At 35.2% G+C, this 15,152-nt stretch overlaps 1 protein-coding gene across 3 annotated transcripts in view; it reads left to right on the top strand.

Moving 5' to 3' along the window:
- The window catches only part of RalGPS (Ral GEF with PH domain and SH3 binding motif), a 180,902-nt gene that overhangs the window by 5,842 nt on the left and 159,908 nt on the right, over nucleotides 1–15,152 (top strand). For all 3 annotated transcript variants that reach the window (XM_089103890.1, XM_089103889.1, XM_089103888.1), the window contains exon 2: nucleotides 6,579–6,856. In XM_089103890.1, coding sequence (XP_088960016.1) covers nucleotides 6,579–6,856 — 278 coding nt within the window. The remainder of the gene's footprint in view (nucleotides 1–6,578; nucleotides 6,857–15,152) is intronic.

Genomic DNA, 15,152 nt, shown 5'->3' with positions numbered 1-15,152 from the left:
AATAGAGCTCTAATTCAGCACTTGGAAATTAATAACATCCTCACTTCCAACCAACATGGCTTCAGATCTTTAAGATCAGTTTACACTAATCTCATATTAATTAATTAATTTATTGTATATACACATACAAGTATGTTACTTCATTATTGGATAATGATTTACCTGTTGACAGGGTGTTCCTGGACCTTTCAAAATCATTTGACAGGGTTTGCCATGAATTCCTCATCACCAAACTAAAAGCAGCAGCTGTTAATGATGTTATTGTCCAGTGGATACAGAGTTTTCTTTCAGAAAGAATGCGAATTGGAAGATTTCACAACTCTCAAGGTGTCCCTCATTGCTCCTTGTCTATAACTGTTTTAAGAAGCATTCCCCAAGGGACCATTCTTGGGCCAAGTCTCTTCAACTTATATATAAATGATGCACCCAATCTTCTCTCAAACCTCCTCACTCTTTATGCTGATGATTCAAAACTTATTGGTAAAGCAGCCACAACCCCTGACTGGCAATCTATTTAAAAGGACCTTAATATTCTTGGGACTTGGGCTGATACATGGCTCCTCTTGTTCAATATTGACAAATGCCATGTAATCCACTTTGTCAATCATAGCACACATCAGTAATACCATCTCCAAGGTAACCCCCTTTTTGCAGTCTCTGAAGATAGAGATCTTGGAGTCATTGTTGATTGTCAACTAAAGTTCAGCACCCATGCAAAATCTGTATCATTGTCTGCCCTCCAATCTCTCAGAATGATCAAAAGAACTATCTCTAGCAGACACTCAAGTGTGTTAACAAAGCTCTATAAGGCACTAGTTTGGCTGCACCTAGAGGTTGGAATGCCCCTGGAGTCGCCATTTTTCAAGAAAGACAAAGAAATCCTAGAAAGAGTTCAACAAAGAGCAACCAAAATGGTCAAAAGCCTCAAACAAATGCCATACAAAGAGTGTTTATGTCACTTGAAGCTTCCCACTCTTGTATACAGGAGGAAACATGGTGACATGATAATGACCCACAAAATTATTTCCAAAAATGTTCTCCCTCGTCTCCTTATCCCCCTCCCCCAGAACATTCTGCGACTAGAGGTCATTCCAAAAAGATCTTCAAGCAATGCTCCTTAGTCCAAGAAAGAAGCCATTTTTTCAGCCAATGAGTAACAAACTTGTGGAATTTACTTTCTGAAAATACAGTGGCTGCTGATTCAACAGGCACATTCAAGAAAAATCTAGACAAAGAATGGCTACAGCACAAGTTCCAGTACAACTGGGAAGCTGCTGAGTCCTCAACCAAAATTTAAGAAACAACCCATAGAAGTCATAACAGAGCAGTACAAGGATGAAAATCCTTAATTTTGCTCCAAGGTGCAATTTAAGGTAATTGGATTCTGAATACAGTGATGTTGTGTACTTCAGTTGATTCAGATGGTTAAGTTGGGGAAGATGTTTTCAGTGATTTTATCAGTTATAAGAAGAAATTGATTTAAGGTTTTTTTTAAGAACCTTTTTTAAGGTTTCAGTAATCTTTCACATTAAAAAAGAATTACATTTGCAAAAATCCTTTGCCATTTTTCTAGGATTTAATTAAATTATTTCTAACTTGAATACTTCATTTAGAAAAACCCAATTGATTAAATGAAAATTATCATTTTCATTTATTAAGTGCACCCTCTGCTTTATTTTAGTACATATGAAATTTCAAAAATTAGAAAATGATTATAACTGTTAGATTATTTTTTGAAATTTTGCATCCCTAAAATTTCTGTGCCTAGGGCAAGTGCTCCCTCTGTCGCTCCCCTAAGCCACCTGTGAAAAAAAATATACTCCCATCCAATCAACATATACTATATTCTTAAACTGCAAGCCAATTCTAATCATAAGAGGACTATAAGAAGACCTGGTAAAAGTCTTGGAGAGTTACTATTCTGAAGGAAACACTATAATAAAAAAAAAGAGTGGTTTAGCTTTGCCTTTGATTTGCCAATTCACACTCTTTCCAAATATAACATTTGCTACTCTGACAATGCACCCTGCCCCCTTGATGGTTCTTAAATATAGGTTTCGATATAGGTTGATGATGATGATGAAGATGGGTCTTGATGTAGGCTCTTTGATGATGGTTCTTGATATAGGCTTAAATAAAGTATTTTTTCAGTTTTTTTCTATTGCTTAATGCATCATGCTTCTTTGTTACCAAGGTATTTGTATTCTTATCTTGCCAATTGTTTCAGCAATTTGTATTGTCATTTTTATTGTTGACTTGACAAATCAACATTGTAAAAGAATTCCAATCAGTTAGATAAATATATTCTTCAAAAATATAGATAATAATAAATGGAAATATAAACATCCAGTTAATAGAATCATTCTGCATATTATAAAGCAAGAATTTTATTAGAAACTTTTTTTTTCAGTTTTCTGTATAGTATTGGGCTGTATCTGGGGCCATCAAGGGGGGGGGGGTGCATAGTTTTAGTAGTAAAAATTATACACGGAAAGTGCAGAAGTTAGGAAACAGAACAAAAACACCTGACATTTTATATTGATGTTGGGATTTATTATAAAAGAATTGTACAAGAAAGATGAATTTCTCAGGGTGGATTTAGAGGAATTATTTAAGAAAAACATTTGAAGATCGGTAAGTATGGTAAATTACTGTCATTGGTAATTGATCCATTGACATCACTTTGGTACTGTAAATGGTAAATTACTTTCCAAAATTATCAATTACCAAAGATATGGTCTTAAATAGCCTGGAAAAACGTGATGTTAATAAATCCAAAGGATCAGATGGAATACACCAAAGGCTCCTCAAGGAATGCCGAAATGTTCTCACTTTTCCTCTGCGTAGACTGTTCCAGCTGTCCATACAAAATGGAGAACTACTGTTAGATTGAAACAAGTCCTGTATCACACCATTCCACAAAAAAGGCCCCAAACATCATGCAGAAAATGACCGTCTCATCAGCATCACTTCTGCAGTTGTAAAGGTGCTTGAGAGATTTGTCAATAGAGCTATAATTCAGCACTTAGAAACTAATAACATCCTCACTTCCAATCAACATAGCTTCAGATCCTTAAGATCAGTTTACACTAATCTCATATTAATTAATTAATTTATTGTATATACACATACAAGTATGTTACTTCATTATTGGATAATGATTTACCTGTTGACAGGGTGTTCCTGGACCTTTCAAAATCATTTGACAGGGTTTGCCATGAATTCCTCATCACCAAACTAAAAGCAGCAGCTGTTAATGATGTTATTGTCCAGTGGATACAGAGTTTTCTTTCAGAAAGAATGCGAATTGGAAGATTTCACAACTCTCAAGGTGTCCCTCATTGCTCCTTGTCTATAACTGTTTTAAGAAGCATTCCCCAAGGGACCATTCTTGGGCCAAGTCTCTTCAACTTATATATAAATGATGCACCCAATCTTCTCTCAAACCTCCTCACTCTTTATGCTGATGATTCAAAACTTGTTGGTAAAGCAGCCACAACCCCTGACTGGCAATCTATTTAAAAGGACCTTAATATTCTTGGGACTTGGGCTGATACATGGCTCCTCTTGTTCAATATTGACAAATGCCATGTAATCCACTTTGTCAATCATAACACACATCAGTAATACCATCTCCAAGGTAACCCCCTTTTGCAGTCTCTGAAGATAGAGATCTTGGAGTCATTGTTGATTGTCAACCAAAGTTCAGCACCCATGCAAAATCTGTAGTGTCATCTGCCCTCTAATCTCTCAGAATGATCAAAAGAACTATCTCTAGCAGACACCCAAGTGTATTTACAAAGCTCTACAAGGCACTAGTTAGCTTTGCACCTAGAGGTTGGAATATCACTGGCATCACCCTATTTCAAAAAGACAAAGAAATTCTAGAAAGAGTTCCACAAAGAGCAACCAAAATGGTCAAAGGCCTCAAACAAATGCCATACAAAGAGCGTTTATGTCACTTGAAGCTTCCCACTCTTGCATACAGGAGGAAACATGGTGACATGATAATGACCCACAAAATTATTTCCAAAAATGTTCTCCCTCGTCTCCTTATCCCCCCCTCCCCCCAGAACATTCTGCGTCTAGAGGTCATTCCCATAAGATCTTCAAGAAATGCTCCTTAGTCCAAGAAAGAAGCCATTTTTTCAGCCAATGAGTAACAAACTTGTGGAATCTACTCTCTGAAGATACAGTGGCAGCTGATTCAACAGGCGCATTCAAGAAAAATCTAGACAAAGAATGGCTACAGCACAAGTTCCAGTACAACTGGGAAGCTGCTGAGTCCTCAACCAAAATTTAAGAAACAGCCCATAGAAGTCATAACAGAGCATTACAAGGATGAAAATCCTTAATTTTGCTCCAAGGTGCAATTTAAGGTAATTGGATTCTGAATACAGTGATGTTGTGTACTTCAGTTGATTCAGATGGTTAAGTTGTGGAAGATGTTTTCAGTGATTTTATCAGTTATAAGAAGAAATTGATTTAAGGTTTTTTTAAGAACCTTTTTTAAGGTTTCAGTAATCTTTCACATTAAAAAAGAATTACATTTGCAAAAATCCTTTGCCATTTTTCTAGGATTTAATTAAATTATTTCTAACTTGAATACTTCATTTAGAAAAACCCAATTGATTAAATGAAAATTATCATTTTCATTTATTAAGTGCACCCTCTGGTTTATTTTAGTACATATGAAATTTCAAAAATTAGAAAATGATTATAACTGTTAGATTATTTTTTGAAATTTTGCATCCCTAAAATTTCTGTGCCTAGGGCAAGTGCTCCCTCTGTCGCTCCCCTAAGCCACCTGTGAAAAAAAATATACTCCCATCCAATCAACATATACTATATTCTTAAACTGCAAGCCAATTCTAATCATAAGAGGACTATAAGAAGACCTGGTAAAAGTCTTGGAGAGTTACTATTCTGAAGGAAACACTATAATAAAAAAAAAGAGTGGTTTAGCTTTGCCTTTGATTTGCCAATTCACACTCTTTCCAAATATAACATTTGCTACTCTGACAATGCACCCTGCCCCCTTGATGGTTCTTAAATATAGGTTTCGATATAGGTTGATGATGATGATGAAGATGGGTCTTGATATAGGCTCTTTGATGATGGTTCTTGATATAGGCTTAAATAAAGTATTTTTTCTGTTTTTTCTATTGCTTAATGCATCATGCTTCTTTGTTACCAAGGTATTTGTATTCTTAACTTGCCAATTGTTTCAGCAATTTGTATTGTCATTTTTATTGTTGACTTGACAAATCAACATTGTAAAAGAATTCCAATCAGTTAGATAAATATATTCTTCAAAAATATAGATAATAATAAATGGAAATATAAACATCCAGTTAATAGAAACATTCTGCATATTATAAAGCAAGAATTTTATTAGAAACTTTTTTTTTCAGTTTTCTGTATAGTATTGGGCTGTATCTGGGGCCATCAAGGGGGGGGGGGTGCATAGTTTTAGTAGTAAAAATTAGACACGGAAAGTGCAGTAGTTAGGAAACAGAACAAAAACACCTGACATTTTATATTGATGTTGGGATTTATTATAAAAGAATTGTACAAGAAAGATGAATTTCTCAGGGTGGATTTAGAGGAATTATTTAAGGAAAACCATTTTATTTAAGAAAAACATTTGAAGATCGGTAAGTATGGTAAATTACTGTCATTGGTAATTGATCCATTGACATCACTTTGGTACTGTAAATGGTAAATTACTTTCAATCAGTAAATTGGCCTTGGGTAAATTAGTAATGGGTAAAGTGAACGGGAAGAATTCAAGGGTAAATTATCCTCCCTGTTAAAAAGGGTTTTACTAGATGGCTAATTAGTTGCAGAGGCACAAATTACAGTAAAACAACAAAATAATTTTTCTCTAGGTTATGTTATGTAACCTGAAGAAAACTGAAACTTACGTTGTACAGAAGAGATGTCCATTATGTTAATTATGGAAATAAAAGTAGTTAGTGAAATTTATTGCTCATTCCTGAAGTTTGTGGCTAGTAAGGTCCCTGTTCTCTTACAATGTCATTAACAATTAATCCATAACTTGATTTTAAAATCCTTGCCAAACAATTTAGTTCACATTTTGACCTTCAGAACAAAACTGATGAGTTTTTACAGGTCTAAATCTTCGAACATCAGATATTGAGAATTCACAGGAATGGCACTCATAAGTTGTAAGTAAGGATGTGGCCACTGGTTGTTTTAAATAGATGTAGACATGGTCTTAACATAAAGCAGACAATATGGAAATTTTAGCTACCTGAAAACATGGAAATTTTTAGACTAAAAATGAAAGTATAGAGAAGTTAAGACATTTCATTATAACAATTCAAGAACAAGAATATGTTGCATTCTCCAATCTTTCACTTTTAGTATCACGAAATTTAGCTTGAAGCATCAGAAAAAGAAAACTGTGTCATTTTTAGTGTTTTTATTTTCCCTACCATATAGATATTTTCAGCTTCTGTATTTTTTAATTTAGCACATTTTATATTTAGAGTTTTATTATCTTAGTGACTTCTTTCTTGTCCTATTGGATATTCAAATATCCCCTTTTTCAGGATAGTGAAGAAGACTGCTCAAATGGTAAAAAATATTCATATGCAACATTGAGGAATTCCCCTCTTTCGGCTAATGAAGTAACCTCATCTCTATCAACATCTTTGACTTTGTTCTCATTGAGCTGTATTGGTGGCGATAATGTCTTCAAGTTACCTTCAGAATCAAAATCCTCACCTTGTAGGAGTAAAAGGAAAGTACTAGATAACAAGTTGAAAAGGAACCAGTCTTTCCAAGTTCAGTACACTGAGAGGAAAGATGCTGCTAATGCACAATATAGGTGAAGTTTTTTTTATATTTTAATTTATATTCATATGTTGTTACATTTATATTTTAATACAAATTAAGGATTTTAAATATATTAATTAAATGTCTATTTTAATTAATATTTTGTATTTTAGTTAATATTTTCAGTTTATAATATAATAAATATTTTATATTTAATTTAATATTTTATTCCATTTAGATAGGGTAGAAGGTCTGGTTAGGATGCATGTTTATTTGTTGTTTTTTTTTTTTTCCAGGGGTGTTCATATCAACCTAGAGGTCATAAAATATCACAAGAAGGTTCATTGGAACGGAAATTAAAAGCTAAAGCGCCAATTGTAAGCGACCAAAACAATGGAGGGTCACTAGGCCCCCTTCCACGCTAATTTTTTTCCCAAAGTCACCCGATCAAAATTTTGAGATAACCATTTTGTTCAGTATGGTCAAAAACCATAATAACTATGTCTTTGAGGATGATTAATCCCCCATAGTCCCCAGGGGAAGGGCTGCAAGTTATGAACTTTGCCCAATGTGTACATATAGTATTGGTTATTGGGAAGTATACAAACGTTTTCACTGGGGATTTTTTTTGGTAGTGGGGGGTGGGTACGAGGGGGGATCTTTCCATGGGGAAGGGACATTGCTATGAAGGGGGTGCCGGATTTCCCAGCATTATTTAAAAAAAAACAGAAATTAAATTTAAAAAAAACAAGTTTTTCAACTGAAAGTAAGGAGCAATATCAAAACTGAAACGAACAGAAATTATTACGTATATGATTCGGTTCGCCCCCTAGTCAATACCTCGCTCTTTACGCTAAAGTTTTTTTTAGTACTTTCATAAGAGCTATTTATTCCAATTAACGACCTTTGTGATTAAATTGTCATTCTTAAAGAATTGAAGCACAATTTGAACTTAAGCGTAAAGAGCGAGGTATTGACTAGGGGGCAAACCCCCTAATATATGTAATAAAAATATGCGAATATAGAAGTTCGTTACGTAAGTTAATTCGTAAGTTACGGATATTTATTACTATTAAAAACCTTCGTAAATTTAATTTAATAAACTTTCGAGAAAGCCATTTAACCAAAAAAAGTAAATATGCAAATTTTGTTTTAATTATCATGTGGGGTGAGCCAAGATCAAAACCTGCATTAATTCAAAAACGTTCAGAATTTAAATATAAAAAAAACAAGTTTTTTTTAACTGAAAGTAAGGAGTGACATTAAAACTTAAAAACGAACAGAAATTATTCCGTATATGAAAGGGGCTATCCCCTCCTCAAAGCCTCGCTCTTTACGCTAAAGTTTGACTCTGTCTCACAACTTTATTTTTTAAAACAATAAAAAAATTTAGCGTAAAGAGTGAGGCATTGAGGAGGGGACAGCCTCTTTCATATACGGAATAATTTCTGTTCGTTTTAAGTTTTAATTTAATTTTTTTCAGTAAGAAAAACTTTTTTTTTTTATTTAATCCTGTACAGGAGGGCTGCTGCTTCCTCGACACTTGCTCTTTATGCTAAAGTTTTAAAGCTTTAAACCCCAAGTATATGACTTTAGCTCTTGGTAAGCTTTCTCGTAGTCTAGCTTACTCACGGTAAGAATTTCCTTAAGCTTGCCCTTTTCCAATGATGAATATCTTCTGAAATCTGTTTTCTTTATGTCTTTATGATACAGAAGGACTTGCATAAACACGGGATCTGGAGTGCTTGATCCAGGCAAGCGCAAGGGCTTTATGACGAGTTCAACCGTGGGTGGGGAATCGCTGGATAATACAGCGCTCAGACAGTGAAACAAAGAACGGTTTCTATCATTATCTTCTGAACAGGCAGCCAAAAAAATCTCAGTTGCTCTTAAAAGTACCCAAAAAATTGAAAAGTAAGTTGTTGATTTCCTGTTCTTTGGCACCATAAAACGCTTATAAAGTAATTTGACAGAGGGTGAGTTAAAAAGACTCGAAAGGCTGTGTAGTCATGTGCAGAACATCACCAGCATACTATCCTTTATAAAGTTCACTATCTGCTAGCTTAGCGTCCCTGATTAAGCTTGGTTTCTAACTATTCTGTATTGAAGAATTTCTTTTTGCCGAGAGGGTGTTATTGATGCCATTGAGTTGACCACAAAGCAACCAAGCATACGTATAATGTAGTATACTACAAGTATACTTATAGGCCATGTTGACTGATAGGTAAGTCAACAAATAATAATTTGAAGCGTTGAATAATTCTAATAATAAACGTATTAGGGCATAGCTTACTTTTAGCTATTCGATGATACATAGAATTCTTCTTTCCAATTTTTATTTGTTAACAAGATGTTAGGATTAGCCTATATTTTACCCATAAGATTTAGCATGTCAGAGTTCCCTACCGTAGAGATTTCAAGCTTATATCTACAACAATTTGGAATATGTATTTTTTGCCAAAAGAAAGATCACTCTAATGCGAATTTATCCGTTTGTGTTTTGTTGTTGTTTTTTTCCCAAGAGTGGTCGTATTGTCCTTTAGGATCGGGAGAGGGGTCATTTGAACGGAATTAAAAGTTCTATATAAAGTGATCATAATTTTGTCATGAATTTATCACCAAAATTCATAATTATAATAGCAATAGTTTTACTAGCACATGGCAAATCCAAAAATGTGGACTCCTCAGAAAACGAATTGTATTCCATATTTGTGCATGCCCAAACTTGACTTGGCGTCGAGCAATAGTAACATCAAACTTGTGTTTTAGTTATAAACATTTACAAAGGATTATTTTTTGTAGCAGCCTATATAAGGCAACGTTTTTGAAGCGTTTATAAAAACGTTAATACAACTTTATAAAACATTTATAAAGTTTTTTCAGTTTGAAGCGTCTTATTTATGTGTTTTCCCCATATCAGGTATTGTTTCTGTATCCTTTTTGGAAGATTTGTATACAGTGATGCTACTGCTAACAATTCATTGCAGCACCAAGCTGCCTGAGACAAACACAGCGTTGCACCTCCTCCCCCAGTCTGTTCAAAGTTTCATACTTCATCCCCTCCTATGAAGCTCCTAGTTCATTTAAATATTTTTATGACCTCTTACCACCCTAATTGTGGATGACCAGTTTCCCTTTGACCCTGTCTTATGGCCAAATGTCCTTATCTTTGCAATGTATAGTCCTTCCAGTGTAAGATGTGGTCTAGCCATCTTTATCTTTCTTTTATAATAACTTCAGGAATTAGAATTGAGTAGAATTTTCTGTACAGCTTATTGTTTAATGCAAGGTCAGTCAAATGAGTTCTTAAAGCCATCCCTAGATTAGTTCTCTGGAAAACATCTAAAATATCTTCCTCAACCTTTCGAGGTGCTCAGGAGACATACTTGACTACTGTCATTATCTGGCTTCCAATATAGGCTATTAATTTTTCCTCGGAGACTTCGTAGAATATAAGACTTATATCAAAGAATACTCTTCCAAACCCTTTCTAACAAGAAATCCCTTGCTTCCATGGAGTAAGCTATTCTATTTTTACAAAGTTGTTTATTCCACTTCCTGTATCCTCACTGCATCCACCATCTTCACTAATAATGCTTAAAAGGAAAGTAAAGCTTTCCACTTGGTTTATTTGCTCGTTATACAGCATCACCTCTTCAACCTCATCTATTCCTGGTCTAATCGACTTGGCCTTCTCAGTTCTAAGTTTCACACTTACACTTAACCTTGGACTCTCAGTGTTTAGAAAGTAAAGAGGGGTGAAGGATACGGCACTAGACCCTTAAAGTCCAAACCGGTGGTTCTGATCTTTGTCTTAAGGTCCTTCACCCAGGAAGTGCAATGGGGGGGGGGGGGTAATGGGGCCCATTTAGAGCTTGAAATATTTTTTTTAATTTGCAACATTTTCTGGGAGTTCCAACTTAATAATTTTAGCCGTTCCTGATATATTGCAGCTACCCTTATTGGCATCCAGACTGTACATAGTGTCTTTAAGTTCAGTGTCCCCATCAATATTCTCTGAATTTTTTATCTAATTCTTTCCCTAAATGTTTTTAAAATATTGAAGATATGCCGCTTTGACGACCTAGATTTGCATAATGTCTTCTGATTTTGTTACACGTTCCCCTTAGCATTCTTTGAAAGGTCCAACTTAAACCTCGTAGCTGTTCCTGAGAATAATATAGATACGCCCTTCTAGCAGCTTAGATTCACTTAGTTTTTTTTTTTGCAGACAAGCGTTTTTGACAACGCGGAGCATCATGCCATTTGACAAGCAGGATGCACTTGAATAGTTCTAGTTGTAGTATCTCTAGTGTTTGCAGTCAAAATTCCAATAGCAGTATTAGGAACTGTAGTCACAGTCGCAAGCAGTAGCAGTTGCTTTCAGAAGTTGTCGTCGTATTTTCATTCGCAAGTAGTCGCAGTTGTAAGTAGTCGAAGTGATTGCGATGTAGATGGTCGTAGTCGCAATCACAGTCGCAAGTAGTCGTAGTTGGAGTCGCAAGTAGTCACAGCTGCAAGACGTCGCACTAGCAAATAGTCACAGTCGCAAGTAGTTGCAGTTGCAATTGCAGCAATGGTAAAAGTAGTAGTAGTTTTCCTAAAAGTATCAAGTTAATACCTTTAGCCGTTCCTAAGATATTGCAGGTATGCCTTTTTGATAATCTTGATACACATAATGTCTTTTGGTTTAGTTTAGCATTCCCCCCAACATTCCCTGAAGTTTCAACTTAATGTCCTTAGCCTTTTTAGAAACACCTAGAATGAAACATTCACTCTTTCCCAATGATAAATCCTGTGTGTAAACAGTGGGCACATTGCATAATTTAAAACCCTTGATTCGGGGCTTTTGGAGGGTAAGGAGGGGGTTTAAAAAGTTAAGGGAGAGAGAGTGTGGTTGCCCACCGATCCCTCTTCACCAATACCCTCAACATACCATGAAGTTTCAACTCAATACCCTCAGCCGTACCTTAGATATTGCTGATATACCATTTTGACAACTAGCATCCGCATATTGTGTGGTTATTTTGTTCGACATCCCTCTCAATGTTTCTTAAAAGTTTTACATTAATATCCCAACCCTTTTTGGAGACCCTTTGTCAAACAGCTCCCCTTTTCCCAATAAATAAAACCTTATATGAGTAGTATCCATGTATAAGGTCTGAGATACACAAGGAATTACACAAGAATATACAGTGCATTTTCAACGATACATGCCTTACCAGGGTCATTCATCTATTACTAGAAAATGTTTTTTTTCTAGGTTCAATAGCCAAAGCTCGACTTCGTTGTATCACATATTCAAAGATGGTCTCTTTGTAAAAATACTGGTTTTCCCCTGGAGGGCATATAATCATGTTTTTTCACTATAAATAAAGATGGAATTACTCTTTCTGGTTTAGTTGAACAAAGAACATGAAATAACCCTTTTATAGTTAAATGTATTCATTTTCCAATGGAGAATTCTAAAAGAATCTTGATGGTAAGTAAATATGCGTTATCCTTGAATTATCATAAAAAACAGACCCTTTTCTTATAGTTACATATTAATATTCTGAATAAATATCAAACGCTCATAAAACTCAAAATTGTATGTTTTTTTTCTGTATGTATCGTATTTAAAATATGTATTATGATACCCATTCAGATATAGGCTATCTGGTTTAAAATGCTTTTTAAGTACTTCACAGAAATATCACATTTTTAAGACTAAATTCTCTGCCGTCTAGCTTTCAGTGAACTTAGCAATTATTAATGGCAAATTCATGCGCTTTGTGCCAGCTGTTCAGGTATTTTGACTAAAAAGGGTTCTTAACTAGCTTGCGAAGTATCTCATACATTCGTAATTGCAAGAAGACATACATTTTTCATGCTGCCATTAAGTCATCATTGTCTTATATTAGACTTATATGTAAATATCCTTGTATCAGATACTAGAATTGCAATTAATAACTGTCACTTGTTTAAATTCTTCTTTGAGTAGCTACCACTGTGAAGGGTTTAGGCCTTTTTCAGGTATGCGGGTGTAAACCTTTTTCCAGTTATAATGCTTTTAGTCGATTTATTTATGGTGAAGAAAATTGTCTGATAGATTAAGAAAAAATTGTTAAAAAACACACAGGGAGAGTTTTGAAAGTGCTGACAGCTTTAGCGTAAGGTGCTTGGTATTGTGGAGTGACGGGAGTAGGGGGCTCCCCGTTAATATTCTGAATAAATAATAGACGAAGTAAATAATCAAAATTGTGTTATTTTTTTTATGTATCGTATTTAAAATATATCTTGTTTTGGCTCCATCAGGGACTGTCGTTCTTTTTTCTTTTTGTTTTAAGATGATTGGAAATTAGGCCTATATGCATACAAGCCACGTAGTAAAAAAACTTAAATTAATTTTTATTATAGGACACTGCTGATCAAACCCCTGAGCAAAAGTGTGCGAAGTTAGATGTTGCCCGTGTCAACACTGACAGGCACCTAATAAAATCTTTGAAATTGATGAGGCCAGTTGTAGTCTGTTACGCATCCCGTTCAGATTGACAAGGGGTTTCTAATGACCTACCTGCAATTTCTAACGCAAGTCAAATTTATCAAATAACCCCATATTTTAATTTAGGTTTATAACACACTCCCAATTTTGCAAATTCCTTTTTTTAAACAAGTTGCGTATTATTTAACTTTCAAGCCTTAATTAACCATAGATGGCCTCCATGTGGCATAGTTAAAAAATAATACTAGAAACCAGATTAGCGCGTGCGTGCCTCTTGGCCTGATCAAATGTAGAAAGGCTTCAAGGTGTAAGAAACTTAGCATATGAAAAACCCGCCTTTGATTCGTATATTTATCAAAGGAATAATGCACTTCTCATGAAATTTTGTCCACATTTCATTTAGAGTCTTAATTAAGCAAACTTAACGTCAGCTACTTGTATGCGCGCGTGTGTATTTACTCAAGGGGCTAATTATTGACGAAAAAAGAGTCTTGGGAGTGAAAAAAACAGGTTATCGCTTCCTAGTGAGGTGTTGGCAACTCTGTGAGAGATTTTTTTATCGTACTTCCTTTTATTTTATTGGCATTAGCCAAACCTGTACGTTGTGTATCCCTACCGACTAGTTAATATGTATAGGGCTTTTTTCTGCTCAATTATTTTCAGTGCAATTAATATCATAAAAATGGCCGAATATAAAATTGATTAAGCTCTCTTTAGCTACTTTATATGATTGAAGTGGACATGTATCTAGCCAATATAATGCTAGGAGAGAATTTAAGTTTTGAGGGGGTGAAAAATTGACTTTCTAAAATATTGGATATTTCACATGGGGAATAAACCCTGTTTATTTTATAGATTAAGATCAGTGAATTACCACCACCAGCTCGAGAAGCACTTATTTTCAGTGAACCTGCGGTAAGCATTGCACCTCCAGTGGAGTTTAGAGATGCTGATACTTTAGTTATTGTTGATGATATGGAGTGGGAAAGGGGTTTTCTAAATGATTGTTTTGGGGATATGAGTAGCCTAGACGACTTAATTTGTGATATTGATATGGCGGAGGACCCGGAATGTACAAATAGGTTTATGAATGAGTATTGGGGTGACAGCTTGGGCGCCCATATGGGGGGAGGGGGCAGGGGGGGGGCTCCCGCCCCCCCCTACTGGCTGAATGATGCTGCCTTATTTTATATTTTTGTTCTGAGATTTATATTATATAGCATTAAAAGTGCCAATTAGATGAGGTTTACCCCCCCTGGAATTCAGCTTATGGGCGCCCATGGGTTGTAGTAGCACAAGTGTCCCTAAACCGGGTTCTCATAAAGAAATTCTGTCACAAGACAATACAGGCTGTCTAGATCAACTATCCCCAAATACAGTGGAACAATATTAAATGATTTGGGCGATTTTACACCAGGTTCAACTGATGCAATTGAACAGACTGGGAGTGATGCTATTGACGATTATATGCCACCCTCCATCATTGAAGTTAACAATAGTACTAGTAGTAGTGAAAAAATACCCCCATAAACATTTACACTTCGGGATTTTTTCCTTTTTAACTCTGCCATACACCATAACAATGTCGAATCCGCCATATTTGTTGACCCCTTTGACTCCTTAGTGTCGGGGGATATAACACACCCCCGGATATTACTAATTTTATGTTAACAAGATTCAAGCCCTTCTTGAACAACAGATGGGGGTGTGGGGAGGGAGGGACAGTTTAAAAGCATCAATAGCACTAAAATATTTTTTTTAATATCATCCAGATTTAGAGGGTTGTCAGGGAATACAATGAATCTTTTTCGATGCGAGACTACAGTGTTTCAAGTATGCATTTTTAATTGCCGCCTTTATACTT

The sequence above is a fragment of the Artemia sp. Qi Xiang Cuo genome, chromosome 18 (assembly GCF_049724085.1).
Source record: "Artemia sp. Qi Xiang Cuo chromosome 18, ASM4972408v1, whole genome shotgun sequence".
In the NCBI taxonomy this organism is placed as follows: Eukaryota; Metazoa; Arthropoda; class Branchiopoda; order Anostraca; family Artemiidae; genus Artemia; species Artemia sp. Qi Xiang Cuo.
This window is presented reverse-complemented; position numbering and strand designations above follow the sequence as displayed.